The 14,988-nt window shown below is 40.5% G+C and overlaps 1 protein-coding gene across 2 annotated transcripts; it reads left to right on the top strand.

The window, feature by feature from the left end:
• The first annotated feature begins 492 nt into the window (after positions 1-492).
• On the top strand, positions 493-14,511 carry tmc6b (transmembrane channel-like 6b). Of its 2 annotated transcripts, none has more exons than XM_068592621.1 (21): positions 493-549; positions 4,152-4,328; positions 5,116-5,246; positions 5,931-6,098; positions 7,066-7,239; positions 7,333-7,441; positions 7,537-7,621; positions 8,737-8,988; positions 9,678-9,892; positions 10,022-10,166; positions 10,299-10,454; positions 11,019-11,197; positions 11,295-11,385; positions 11,702-11,799; positions 11,900-11,995; positions 12,090-12,165; positions 12,434-12,567; positions 13,165-13,341; positions 13,493-13,571; positions 13,723-13,809; positions 13,894-14,511. In XM_068592621.1, the coding sequence occupies exons 2-21, from the start codon at positions 4,276-4,278 to the stop codon at positions 13,906-13,908; spliced, it is 2,520 nt and encodes an 839-aa protein (XP_068448722.1). In that variant the 5' UTR covers positions 493-549; positions 4,152-4,275; the 3' UTR covers positions 13,909-14,511. The 2 variants fall into 2 exon arrangements, with proteins under 2 accessions (XP_068448722.1, XP_068448723.1); XM_068592622.1 differs by lacking the exon at positions 493-549 and adding an exon at positions 610-665.
• The last annotated feature ends 477 nt before the right edge of the window (positions 14,512-14,988 follow it).

Raw genomic sequence — 14,988 nt, 5'->3', positions numbered from 1 at the left:
CTGGGTGTGGTCAGGTATGGACAGGCGTAACGTTCTTCATCAGGTGTGTTGTATCCTGCCGTACTTCACTTCCAGTTAAGTTTAATCGTAGACCCACTGTTTGTAGGTCATGTAACTACTCATGTGTGAGATGTATTTAACACGAACTGTTTCGATAAGTTATGATTAGAATGCCTTTGTGTACTCTTGTTTTGTTTGAGTAGCCAAACACCGGTAGGGACATTTCAAGCATGAGTTCAAGCCTGAATAGGACTGAACCAAGAGTGTCAACTGGGTGGGGGTCGGATTTACCTCACCTCTTTATCAGAAGCTAATGAGCGAGTTCAGATCGTCAATGTGTTGGAGAGCATGAGTGTGCTAAGCCTTTAAACGCGTATATGTGACTAAAGATTCAGACATCGCTTTGTCCCGTTTTGTTTGAAAAAAACAGAAACTCGGCAACTCCCCGAGAGAATGGTTTCTCCCCCACTGTCCGGTTGCGCGTGGGGACTATTTTGACTGACAGAGTAGAGCAACTGCGTTAAACGGGTTCGTCAAGTTACCGAGCGGGTGAGTGAACACCACTGGTCCGTCTTTGTCGAAGTCTTACAAGTCTTTTACTTTTCTTCGCTTTTCTTTCGCAACCTTTGGACTTATAAAGCCAAAGCTTTGTTGCCGCCTCGAAGGTAAAACTTTGGTCCACCTCATGAAACTCATTGACATGTTGACGAGCTCGCAGCCTGCCTGGTCGTCACTAACGAGTTAAAATGTGAGCTAGCATTGGTTACCGGTGTTGTTTTAAAGGAGCAAGCTTTGTGACTCGCTCCGAGGTGTCAGTTTGCTCAGCAGTAAAGCCTGCAGAGGTAATTACAGACGCGTTTGTTGTCTATTGTGCAACAGCAGGGTGGTTTGTTGGGGAAGATCTCTTGTACTTTGTTACAACATTGTAACAAAGTACAATGTTACAACTTTGGGAACATTGAACATGATCAGGGTTTTATCACTGGGGTTTACGGTCCCTGTCATGTAGCCAACATTGAACCTATCATTTTTTTTGTCATTATTTTTGAAAAAAGGCAGAGAGACGTGACGTGTTGTGGGCCTCAGAGGGCAATAACAGTGTAATTGCGTATGCACATGCACGCCTGACAATGTTAGATACAGCAATGTCGACTTAATTGCATGCACATGTTTTCTTTTGTCCTCCTCATCTCCGCTGTTACGAGCCGTCTACCTCCTTTTTCTTTTCTTGTTTTGTTTCCTTTTTAAACAAACAGAATTGCAGTTGTGCTTTTTTAATTGAATCCATATTCTGAGTGTAATTCCTCTTTTCTGAGGCAAACTGTGATGCCGAACAGATAACATGAGGGCGTTGAAATACAAGTATATCTTCTGCAATGTTTGCTGTAACTTTGTGCTTCCCTTCTCCCTCTATTGTTTTTTTTTTGTTGTTTTCCTCCCACAGCACTCTGGGAACTGATTTCCATGCAGTTGTTGAAAGCTGTCAGAGTGGACAGATTGTTTCCCAGCCCTCCCATCACTTTACCTCTATGCATCAGGCTCATATCTGCTGATGCACTCTGTTTTATCCACTGGAAAATGTCTCACTAATGTATGCAATGTTCATTCTGTCCAGAATTCAGATTATACTGTTCTCTTGTGCACTTCTGTCCATTTCATACTACTTATTTCCTTTTCTAAAGGAACAATGTTCTATAATTTATTCATAAACCAACTTAGTATCACATTGAATTACCCATCTGTGTTCTATTATTCCTCGACTTTGTTTTCTGATCTTATTTTATTTGGCAAAGGCAGCTGCAGCACTGAACCCGTCAGGGTGTGCTGAGTGATTGTCCCACCCTCTTAATTTCCTGGCCAGACTGTACAGTCTCCGAACACTTCTTCAATACCAATAGTCACATATACAAACATTATAATGAGGCACAAAGTGTCATATCAAGGCTTACGAGCCACTGTTAGAGGATGATACCCCAGTTTCTGTGCCCTGCAGAAGTGAAACAGAAGTTAAACCACACAAAAATGTATAAATATATGGAGTTGGAAATGGACCCTTTAGAGAAGTGTAACACAATCCTGTAAACGTCAGGTAACAAAAAACATATGCACGAGAGAAGAAAAAAGCAGATGTGTGCAGTAGATTGCCGTAACGGGACCTGAAAAGAACGGCACAAAGGAAGGATCAACATTGACGGTGGTAGAGGGACATTTTTCAGGCGTTCGGTCATGTAGTCAGTTTGTTGGCTAATATTCAGAGCTGCGCCTACTTCATGCATGCAGCTGATATCATAAATACTCAAGACCAGAACCAGAAAAACCTCCACCCCAAGCAGAAGCCTGCGTCTTAAACATTTCTGTAACGATAGGAATATTCATACACATGTTATCAGCCGTTTCACGATACACAGAGCACTCACAATAAACAAACACAACCATCAACTTCTGATGTGGGGGACATTTTCATGTTAAAGTCTTTGCAGTGAGTATGATTGCACAGTGTTCAATCAATGTGGGAGCAGCTTACTGAGACTGAACTTCAATGCTCTCTAACAGTTAAGCAATTGTTACGTATTAGGGGAATTTTGCTTTTGTTTTGACTTAACCCCCAGAATAAGACACACTCTTGAATGTTTCTTATGTCTGTGTGGAGTTTAAAGGTTTCGATCTTTTCAAAGGAAAACACATGAGATGTCACATCCCCATGAACTTCTTTCTCTGCTGTGGGTGCATGTAAACAGGATGTGGTTCTGACGTTAAGTAATTTTACACTGAACTTTATAGTTGGCCCAGATCTTCATCTTGACCTGCTCCCTCAGACATCCAGGAACTGAGATATACTACAAGGCTCCTTTTCCAGCATTCTTTCAAACAGGGCTGCTCAGTCATAGTTAAATATTATAATTTATTATCTCAGCAAATAGTAAATCAATTTCAAACCAATGAATTGTAAAAAAAAAAGAAAAGATTCTTGGTGTGTATATATAGTTGTATTTACAATAAAATACATTGATACAAATACATATAGATGCAATAATTAATGTTAAACTTTAACTTTTTAACTTTAACTTTAACTTTAATACCTTAAAATATATATATATATATATAAAAATTAGGCATATAAATGCAAAAATCCATTAATTCCATATCAAAGAGAGAAACGCCACAGTATCAACAGTATAGCAAAATATCTGAAGCCCAAGAAATGTGTGATCTCAAGGTATATTCCATCAATTGCAAGTGACATTTTAAAAGTGAATCCACCTGTGTAATGTCATGTTATATCCTTTTAACTTTGAGGTATGTGGATATTTCATCAGATCATTTATTTTCTATGCCCCATTACGATTTCCAAAAAGCCATCGCTAAACAGAATTCATGGTTGTTGATTAAAATATATCCACTGGTTGGTTTTGCTTTATCAAGACAGGCTTGGAAAATATTCGGGTATAAAGGTTTTATTAGTCTCCAATGAATATCTGGATCCAATTTTTTTGAATTTCATTCTTAATTAAACTTCTGTAATAATAATCCTCTCTGGGTCTTTGATGAATGTTTATGAGCTTGTTACACAGAACTGAGAACAGATTTTGGATTGAAGTGGGGGCCTTTAAATTTGCACAAAGACAGAGGAACTAGCGTGCTTCCTCCAAAGCTCTCATATGACAAACACTGACAATGCATCATTCTGTCTCCCACCATGAATATTCATTTCACTGGTGGCACTGTGCTATGTGACTCTGAACACAGTCTTCATCATAGCAGCAACACAATGGAGCTCTCATGGGTCTGGACAAAATGACCAAATCCCTCAACTCCATGAGTCATGTCACTGAACACTGACAGCATACAAAAATGGATGCATACAATTTTAACATCGCAATGTCTGAAGTTGTTATTTCATGTGGCGTTTGGTAATTGTAGTACACAAGACCCCATGTATCCAGATACAGGTCACATATTAATGCAAAGTGTAAATGGGGCGTGAGGCGTAAGGTCCGTGGTCATCGATCCACTCAAAGTTTGTTTCCTTACCATATAGTTGAAAATGAGCGCAAGACAAGCAGTAACACGACAAGAGCATTCAAATTCCAAAGTTGCCATTTTCCCCTTACCTGTACTCATTGCTCCGCCTCCTTTTCCCCTCCTTTCAGGTAGAGGAATAAACACCATGGTGGGAGTGGAGTGCAGGTCTGAACAGGAGAGGGTTTGATCCCTCTACGACTGGTCGACAAAGAGGCCGACAGCCATACGGATTAGGACTTTCAGAGAAGAAGAATGGCTCAAAGTGTTAACTTTGACCTGAACTACTATATGGAAGCTGGACTTGAGTAAGTGTTTTTACGGTCCTCTATCTCTTCAGGTTCCTCCTGTTTTCTTTCTCATTTTCGGTGTTTGGTTTGCTGTTTTAATCTGGCGCTATTTAAATCGAAGGCTGTGAGGGCGGGAGGAAAATAATGAGGACCCAAGATGACAGGATTAGCTACGCTCTTTGATACCTTGTAACTGGCCTTGTCTCCGGGGTTTCATCTACGTTTTTTCTAAACCTTGTGACCAACTACAAACTTCCACTTTATTGTCTTCATAAAAACGCAAATATTTGTTTAGTTGTACCGTGCTTGAATGTGCTGTGTTTGCAGTCTACCCATGTGATGGTGAATGTTTCCATTTGGAAACAGTACAGGTCTGATTGGCTTCTGCGGGGCCCTCTTCTTGAGCTATCTGTGTAAAAGTACAAAGTCAATGGGAACTGGACTTGCTGTATTTTGAGGTTTTTCCCCTCTTGCTTTAAGATAAAAACAATCAGTCTGGTTTGCTTTGACAGTACATCGAGATGGTACAGGAAGAGGATCACGCAATAGGCAATCTGGGCTGTGCTGCCCACAAAGGAATTAACATCACTTCACAGACACTTCCTGGGCTGTTTGGTTGCGGTTTCCCCTCATGAGAGTACTGGTGACTGAGTCACAAGGTCATCATGTTTTATCTGTGGTGTTTTCGGTGACACCAACAGTTCTCAAAGCACAGGCTCTTTGAACCTAACCTGTATCGCTGAGTCTGTATCGTCCTGTTTTCTGTCTTATTGTCTGTACTTCTGTGCATGTGTCCCTCTGTCAGGAGCCCAGTCGATGAGGAAGGTGTTCACAACTCGTTCAGCCAGCTGATTGCAGAGCAGAGTCAGAATGGAGGACCGTCCGACGCCTTCGAGCTGCAGCAGCTGCAGAGACATCTGGATGAGGAGGATCGAGGTACGTCCTGTCTTTTCTTAACCACTTCACCTTGACCTCGATGGAAAACGTAAAGAGGTCAAGGCAAGATATGAAGGACAATTCACAAGTCTGAAGAAAAGACAACCATGGTGGTTAGAGAATCTGACTGCACTTGCACTTGGCAATGACAGATGCTTTTGTATTTACGTAACTTTATCCAACACATTGAAAAAGAGTAAAGTGACAAACTTGATGCTGTACCATAAGTAAGGATTCCTGTTCAAATTAAGCATCAAATGTTGTTGCTGCCAGGAATTGTTGCAAGTGTCTCCTTTTCTTTCATAAACAATAGTCCAGTGTATCCTATACAGATGGAGATAAGAAAAGGAGCACTGAAGAACTTTTCCTTACTATTTAGAGTATATGACCAAATCGTTTTAATGACTGCTACTTAGTCATTTCACACAGTAAGGAACCTTCCGAAACAAAAACGATATTTAGATAACCCAACCTGTGAGCCCACAGGTGCATGTCTGCATGTGGAGTGCTGAATTTCTACATGACTTTGTGAACATCTTTGTAGAACACACAAAAGCACAAACCAGGTCCTTACATGATAGATATTGAGGTTAAAAACATCATCAGATTTAATTTTCTCTGTCATTCCCAGCAGTAGCATTTTTTTTTTCTCACTATGTTTTTTTCCTTCTTCTAATTCCACAGACAACATAACCCACCTGTCCAGCCCTGGACGCAAGTTTAAGGAAAAGAGGCCTGGACGAAGGGATGTGGAATGGGAGGATGATGAAAGACAGGGAGACCCCCTCCTTGGTGAACGTTGGTCCTCAGCAACCATGAGGATCCTGTCCTCTATGCCCAGTCGCACAATCGGTGAGTCTTTGAAAAGACCAGTTAAAAGAGTGAGAAACGATAGTATTTAGATAGATTTGGTTCTTACCAAAATGTTTTAATCATTTTTAGTTATTCTTGAAATAGGCCGACAAACTGTTCTGGCATCTAAAGGTGAACGTTGCTAAATGACAAAAACTAAATGTAATATAAAATATTAATTCAGCTAAACGCTCAACTCAGCAGCAGTGATCCAGCAGTTATTGTAATATTTTACTACCACTTCTATACATCAAGCTCCTCTGAAAAACCTTGTCCCACCCTTGATTTGTTGAAAAACGTTCAAAGCCCAGTGAAGAATGTGTTGTTAGTGAAAACAAAACTGTTTATCATAGTTCCTGAAAAATATACCTTTGGGTGTCATAAAGTTTTACCTCACAGGAAACACTGTATGCACATTGAAACTGTTGAAAGTAGTTATTTAACCGACAAAGCTAAAGTACTGTATGGGCATGGGTTCGTTCAGTGGAACCTGTTGATGCTGCAAATGTTGAGCCCCATTATGAATAATACAGACGGCAGACAGCAGAGGTATTTATGTTTCCCTGCCCAGCTTCAGCTAAATTTCTTTTAAAATTTAACTTTGTAACATTTTAGCCACAGAATAATCTGTCTGACAGCTCTGCCTCTTTGAGTCACACAGTATCATTTTTAGTCAAAAAGCCACAAAACAACTAATTAAACCCGGCCCTGTTGCTCGGGGATTAAGACACCTAGCCCTTAAATCCAACGTCCCTAGTTTGAGTCCAACCTTTGTTGCTTTTATTTTTTGTGATGACTTGTTATCTAATTCAAAACTATGGGAAGCATAGAGAGATATAGAGGACACATCCTGAGGCTATTGTCTTTGGAGCATCGAGAAGTTGTAGAATTGATTGTTGGTGGAGCCCAGACGCAGCAAATGCTGTTGATCCGATCTCTGACCAGTCTGATCCTCTTCTTCTGGCAGGTCGCAGCAGGGGAGCCATCATCTCTCAGTACTACAATAGGACCATGCAGCTTCGGAGACGCAGGCAGAGCAGACCCGCCATCCGAGACTTCTCTCCCTCTGCCAGACCGAGCATACGGGGCTACGGAATAGAGGTCGACAGTCCAGACGCAGAGGGCATCGAGGCCGCCGAGGGTGAGGAGAATGATGTGCACTTAAAACACAACTTATTTGTGTTTGAGAGGTTCATGATATAATCAATGCTGCCCCTGTGTTTGTGTGTTGAAGTGAGTAAGAGGGAACGTTTGGTGAACAACCTGCAGAACCTGTCAGTGAGCGACAGAGTCAGGATGCTCCGAGCGATGCCTCTCAATGTGGCTGAGAAGAGTGAACTCAGGTAGATGTGGTCCTTGTTCTTATTATTCCTGTTTGTTAATAACTGTGTTTTCTATGTCTTAGTCTGACTCCGTCTCTGTGTGTCTCTTTCTTCAGGAGGTTAACTTTACAAAAGGAGAAAAGTACAATGTCTAGCAGTCAAATCTCCTGTTGCAGTCGACAGAAATACTACATCATCATTGTAAGTCAGAAACATCTTTCTTCCTCTTTTCATTTTCCACATACATGTCGAGATACTATACCAGATAATATTTCTAATTGCCATTTTTTAAATCAAAGTCCATTTCGTAACTTGTAGTTTCTTGATTTGATTGTATAATATGATCTTCTTCAAGAGATGAAGTTTTTAGATGTTCATATTTCTTTTCTTTAAAAAAGTTGACTACAAAATTTCATGCAATTTTTTCTCTTGATGAGTTACAACCCCTATATGAACACTCCACATCGTGGAAAACACAACAGCAACTAATTAAATTAATGATTGAATTGAGATTTTATTTTATGTAAGCCGATTAGACGTTATTATTATCAGCGCTCGCTAACTAGCACTGAAGCAAATCAAATCCAATGTAAGGTGAGGAAAAAATCTGTAACAAAGATGATTGTTTCTTTTTACAGTAGCATGAAAATATTATAGTCAGTGTAATTTACAATAAAGAGCACGGCCCATTAGCCAGAGTCATCCTGCTCCATGTGATGTGAGCTACACCTGATGGAGGGATTGACTGACAGGTCGTTGAGTAAGTATTCGGCTTTGCTCTTCGTACAGACTGAAAACATTGGGACAGTTTTGTTTGTGTTCCATTTCTTATACGTAATCTTCACATCATCCGACACAATATTGCAATTGTTTCTGTTCCAACACATTAGTGGTTAACCGTACACATAAAGTGTGCTTTGACTTCTAAAAGACGTGTAAATTTATATAAATTCTCTCAAGTCAATAATGGCACACAGATGTAAGAACGCACAAGACATTTTTTACCTTTGGCTGCATTGGGTGGCAGTACTTCCTGTAGGTGTTGTTATCAAGGCAGTTTAATCACACTGTTGCGCAAGCATTTATGGCTCTGAGGGTGTGTCACAGATTTCTAAAAGACAAACGTGTGTGTACTTTTTTCCTTGATCGTATTGCTGTCTTGTGATTCACTTTTTGTAGAACATGAATGAATTTTTCTGTCAGTATTTCTTTTTTCTAAAATAATCCGTAATGTAATGTGAAAAATTAAATTATGATTATAAATGAGATTACAGTGATTTGATCTCTCCCTGTTCTCCCACACCTTCTCCTCCCAGGGTGCAAGACAGAGTTGGTACAGCTGGCTGTCCTTCCTGACCTCCCTCCAGCTGTGGCAGGTGCCGCTGAAGAGAGTGGGCGGGCGTTTCGGCACTAGTGTCCTCTCATACTTCCTGTTCCTTAAGACCCTGCTCTTCTTCAACCTCTTCCTGTTCATGGTGACGGGTGCCTTCTTGGTACTTCCTCAGGCGGTGCACCCTCCAGCGCTGCCCGCAGGGTCCTTCTCTGGACTGGAGCTCCTCACCGGAGCGGTGAGCCGCGTGCTGTTGTGACACGCTATTGCAAGACCTGTAACACTCGCACACTATGAGGCCTCAGTTCTAAAAAACACCCGTCACATCTTTGATGTGTGCAAATGCTTTCCAATAACGAAGCCGTCCTTAGTCCCCCCTACTGAAACGGTTTCTTCACTTTGACATTTGAGTCTCCCAGTACTGAATGTTTTAACAATAGAAAGATGTTTTTACATTCAACTGCTGAGAGCGGAAAGTTTCTCCGTGCTCTGTGCTTAAATCTCAGTTTAAGACGAGGAATTCAGTAACTTCACAACAAGTTGTTTGAAAAACATTTATGGTGCAACATGCAACTTACACAAGAGTGAAGTGGAAAAAGTCGACGTCTCGTGTCCAGGAGTTAAGCATTTCAAACAAAAAGTATGTGATTATTCATAGATTTTACGATGTTGGAGGAGATGTATTTCCTAAAATGTTTGAGTTTTGTGCCCAAAAAAACATACAGACACAAACAAATGATTCAAAGCAGTAGTATCTTTAAGTCTTTGAACGTGTATTTAAGGGCTCTTTTAAGTCTGACACTATTCTAATAAGGTAAATAATTTAAATTCTCCTTCCCGGTTTTGCCCAACACCCAATTGAATTAATTTGAAGCAAATCCAAAATGTTTGCATAAATGACTGTCTCTCTATCTCCTTTTGTCTCAGGGCTACTTCACGGACACAGTGATGTACTATGGATACTACTGTAACTACACACTAAGTAGGAGCTGCAGGGAGGCTGATGGAGGGCAGAACGCCTCTTTGTCCAATGGCACCAGGCTGGACTGTGTGCCGGAGAACCTCTCTTACAACATGCCGCTCGCGTACTTCTTCACCATAGGAGTGTCTTCCTTCATCACATGTATCATTCTTGTGTACAGGTACAGTGTTGTTGCGTTAACTTAAAATGCATGTCTTTATACAAACTGTACTAACATTAAATGTTTTGTTCTTTCTTTCTAAATGTAATAATATCTCACGAAGCATGCGACTGTGCAATTTCCCAACAGCATGTCAAAGTCGTTTGGTCAAAGCTTCCGAATCGACAACTCTCACAGTATTTTAGCCATGAAGGTCCTCAGCTCCTGGGACTTCAAGGTCATTAAGAAAACGTCTGTCAAGCTCATGTCTGAGAACATCAGCACCCAGCTCAAGGTACATGAAAGCACATCATCGCTCTCTTTGTCTCTTTCTTTGTCACACAATCGGCAGATAGGAATGTTACTTTTCCTTCTTCCTTCAGTTTCCCTCACATAATTCCCTGTCTCCTTTTTTTGCCCTCTCCAGGAGCTGCTAGCGGAGGTCAATCATAAGCGTGTCAAGAACACTCATTGTCAGAGATTGCGGAGGCTGATGGTTCATGGCCTGGCATGGGCTATCTGTATAGCGAGCACCACTGCCTGTGTGATCGCTATTTACTACTTCTCTGATCACATGCATCAGGTGAGGCGGGGAGGTTTCAGGGTCCAAAGTCAACTTTTTATTGGCGAATACTTGTTGTCGTTTATTACGCAGTATTTGGTTTTTATATTTCTTAAAGCAGCCATTATACAGTATGTCCTTGTTGGCATTTCTGTCATCCAGTCAAACCTACATGGCTTCTTTATACCAGGGCTTCTCAACCTTATGTAACTTAAGGCCCACTTTTGATTGTTAAATAATATTCAGAGGGCCGCCTTATTACAAAAAAGAAGAAAGAACTCTGTAAATATGTGTTATGTCCAAATCCCTTTTACCTAATTACCCATACCCAGGGTTGCTTTGTGTAAATAATAAATACAAAATATCCAAATGTTTTGATCATAGAGCTCCAATAGAGCTGGTGACTCCTAGTGGTGAAAAAAGAAGAAGAAGAAAAAATAATACATGCTAACTCACAGCAGTGTTGCTAGTTCTTTGGAGTAGAAGAGCATAAATCTGCTAACGTAGATGGTATTCAACAAGTAATCGCTGACAGCTGGAAGATAAGAGTAAAACCAGCAGTAATGTCAAAGACTCTCCCGACAGAACCTCCAGCAAAGTTCTCGCAGAACCATCAAGGACCCCTTGTTGAATGAGGCCAGCCTGCTGGCTCTCCCTGTGGTGGTCTCCCTCATCAACCTGCTGCTGCCCGGCCTGTTCAACCTCGCAGCTTGGATGGAGGACTACAACTCACCTTCCATACGCACATATGTCTCCATCGGCAGGTAAGAGCAGAGGATCTGCATTTTGAGAGCTCGCAGATGTCAGAGCTGGACGAAGTGCAGTACTTATGGTAACATGTTGTGTTGTCTGCGCTTCTAGAAACTTGATGTTGAAAGTAAGTGTGCTTGGAGTCTTGTGCTACCACTGGCTGGGTCGGGTGGCTGCTGACCCTACAATTATTGGACTCAAGGTAAAATGTAAATTTATGTATTTTCACTTTAATGCGAGGCAGTGTTTTTCAACACAGCAGTGTTGAGGAACATTGATCAGCTTATTTAAGTGTTGTATTTCATTAGTGGATGACTTTGACTTTTCTATTCTGTCTGTATTTATACTACTGCTATTGTAGATTATTTACTGTGATATTACTGTTTATTTATATTATTTGTATTTTATTTTACTACTATCTCTTGTTGCTGTAATCCTGCAATTACCCTGTGATAATTATTATAAGGATGATTTTATTATATCTTATCTCTGTGCTCTGTTGATGATTTTGTCTACAGTGCTGGGAGAGTTTTGTTGGCCAGGAGCTTTACCGTTTCCTACTTATGGACTTTATCTTCAGTCTACTTGACACCTTGTTTGGAGAATTTCTTTGGAGGTTATTTTTTTATTTTTGCAGTAGAGCTTTCATTACGTTTTAACAATATTTCTTGCTTCAAACGAGAGCCTATGAACTCACTTCTTCTTGTCGTCTTCAGGTTGTTTTCTGAGCAGGTGCTGAAGAGGAAGAGGAAACCAGTGTTTGATATCTCCAGAAATGTCCTTGAGCTCATCTATGGACAGACATTGGCCTGGTACCAAACTCACTGTCGAGATGCACACACACACACACTCTTCAAACTCAGTCAAACGTTCTTGTGTAACGACACGGCACTTTGTGTTTTTCAGGTTGGGTGTTCTCTTCACTCCTCTTCTGCCTGCAGTGCAGCTTTTCAAACTCCTGCTGCTGTTCTACATTAAAATGGTACTTAAATAAAAACATTTAAATTGAAATACTAAAAATTTAAGCTTAAAGTGAAGAAAAGAAAAATGGTTATTTTTACAACAATAAATCCTTTAATTTCCTCTGTTATTTCTTGGTGTTTTAGTGCTTTTTTAAATATCTGTGTCTGTGCCATCACTGTACTGTCTGTATCCTTGTTGAGTGGTAAAGTATCTTTTTATGTGACAATCCTTCAAGCTCTGATGTGATGTCTGCTAAAAGGTCTGGTCTCTGTTTTGTCTCCCCGCAGAGCAGCGTGATGATGAACTGTCAGTCCCCGAGGAAGCCATACAGAGTCAGCCAGATGACCACTGTCTTCATCACTCTCCTCTGCTTCCCCTCCTTCCTCGGTGCCTCTGTGTGTGTCACATACACCATGTGGAGGTACACACACACACACACACACACACATGTCTGTGCTGTAAACCCATCCTCACCAAAAATTATAATTTTCTTAAGGTTACCTCGCATGACACCTTTGTCAAACGGCAAAAGTGAACTGCAGTTATTGAGCTGGAGTTAATGGTTAGGGGTTAAAAGCTGTGGACTCTAAAGGTCCACTGCGGATGATATGCTCAAATCAGTCTGCAGATCCCTGAATCTCCTCCACTCTGATGCACAAAGTGCAGTTGGCTTGTTTATTCACCTGACAAAAATGTTTTTCCTCCCTGCAACAGAAAAAAAATGATCCTGGTAAACCAAGCCATAGTACCCCATGGTCATATATGTTTCATAAGTGAGAGTTAACGTGCAACATAGTATCAATAAAATGTACTGTTTCTATGGATGCCTGTAGTCTGATATTCCTTGTGCACTGATTATTGATCGATCAGGCGTTAAACTGTTTACTGGAGCTTTGTCTGTGTGGTCCTGATATTGGATTTTATTGGACGCTTGCCAATCATGGCCAGAGAAAAAAATCTCCTCAGAGAAAGATGAAGAGTCGTGTGTGACATGTTCAGTCTTAACATCTGTTCTCAGCCTCACGCCCTCCTCATCATGCGGTCCGTTTCGCGAGCTTAAAACAATGTTCCAGGCGGGAAAGCGATGGGTGGAAGCGCTGGAAAGAGATAATCCCAACCTGTCCGTGCTGGCCTGGGCTCACTCCTACCTGGTGGAAAACCCTCTCTTCCTGTTTGTGGCAGCAGGCATCTTCCTGTGAGTGCACATGCACACACTGCTGCAGCGGTATCTGTCATACGGCTGCAGCAGTACACCATCATACTGTTTTAATATTGAGTATTATGAGTTTCGTCTAGTCAGCGCTGGTTGTTTTGGTCTAATGAACTCTGTTGTTTCCACCCATCAGGATTGTCATCTACTTCCACAGTCAGGTGGTGGACGGTCAAAGGAAGATCATCGGATTACTTCAGGAGCAGATAGAAAACGTAAGACATCGCCGACATATAAACAACTCTGTTTCTCTATCTGTCATTTTACAGATGAATACAAAATATTCTTATTTGAAAATGTTTCCCTGATATTTCTTTCTTTTTGATCAATCTGGTTCACGGTCTTCGTTGTCGTCTCTCTGCTCAGGAGGGAGAGGATAAGAAGTTTTTGATCACTCGGCTCCAGTCCATCCACGAGCAAAAACGAACGCCTGCTCGAAAACTCCGCCATCAGGTCGGTCTTACTTTGCTGGCCTATAAAGTTCTTTATACCTGGCCTCGTCTCACCTGTGTTGTTTTCTTCATGTTTTTCCTTCAGGACTCCGGCTGTTGAGATCTCAACCTCCAGGAGACAAACCTGCTCAATTCTATGAGCACGGACATCTGGAGACATTTTAAACCATCATGAATATAACTGGAATAATAACAGAGTAGGACCACTGGATAAATGACCAAATCCAAATGTATTATTCATTTTAAATTTGGCTAGGATTTTACTGGCTGGACTGTTTGTAGTGAGGCAAAACAAATCAAGTGGAAACATCATGTGAAACAAAGCTGTGTGCTTTTTACGGGGCTGTTTTTAGATGAAATGCCTGAACTCAAACTTTAGGAAGTTAAACGTTACAGACGGACAGTATAACTGATATTAATCAGTTCACATGGACTTCAGTCATCTCTCGTAAAAGCACTTTCATATCAACTGTGAACAAATAGTTTTTATTATTTCTTGCGCAAAAACTGTATGTTGTCCACAGTCTTTTTGTGAATGTTTGACTTTTTTTTTTTTAAATCATTTTATTAGTATGTAAGTTGTAAGTTAGGAAAGGTGGATGTTGTGAATGTGAGTGATAATACTGAAAATGACTCCTTGGAGCGACGACTCCCACTGTATTGTCATACTGTAGTAATTAAAATAGGTTTTATCATATCAGCACATTCTTGTAATGTTTATTATATAAAGTGTGGACACTACAGCACAAGTACAAAACATGTCAGAAACTCAACAGTCTGAAAATAATATGGATATAATTTGTACTATTGGTATTAATATTACTTAAAGTTACAAATAATATATCAAGTAAACATGCAAAATAACAATGTAGGCAGACACTGTTACAGTAGCTAACTATAAGATGCAATATACTAGATATTCTCAGTAGAAAAATATATTTGTTCACTTTTAAGTTCCCTGAAGAACAAAGTAATCTTAATATTTGTACCTTTTTTATTAGTAAATATTACCCATTAATCTTTTTTTCTCCAAAATTAGAAAAAGCAGCATATTTGGAAGAGGGTAAAACCGCAGCACCATAGATCTCTGAAAGTGATGAGTTGACTGCACCAAATCACAACGAAACAAATGTCAATCTTGTGCTCATCTAAAGTATTTTAGACGACCATCATGACAGTC

The sequence above is a fragment of the Clinocottus analis genome, unplaced genomic scaffold, assembly GCF_023055335.1.
Source record: "Clinocottus analis isolate CAN_PGR_092001 unplaced genomic scaffold, fCliAna1.0.p SCAF_27, whole genome shotgun sequence".
Taxonomy (NCBI): Eukaryota; Metazoa; Chordata; class Actinopteri; order Perciformes; family Cottidae; genus Clinocottus; species Clinocottus analis.
This window is presented reverse-complemented; position numbering and strand designations above follow the sequence as displayed.

Coding starts and splice junctions, on each gene's coding strand:
- tmc6b (XM_068592621.1), top strand. CDS start 4,276: ATGGCTCAAAGTGTTAACTTTGACCTGAACTACTATATGGAAGCTGGA. Junction 7,240..7,332: donor GGGCATCGAGGCCGCCGAGG/GTGAGGAGAATG, acceptor TGTGTGTTGAAG/TGAGTAAGAGGGAACGTTTG. Junction 7,622..8,736: donor AGAAATACTACATCATCATT/GTAAGTCAGAAA, acceptor TTCTCCTCCCAG/GGTGCAAGACAGAGTTGGTA.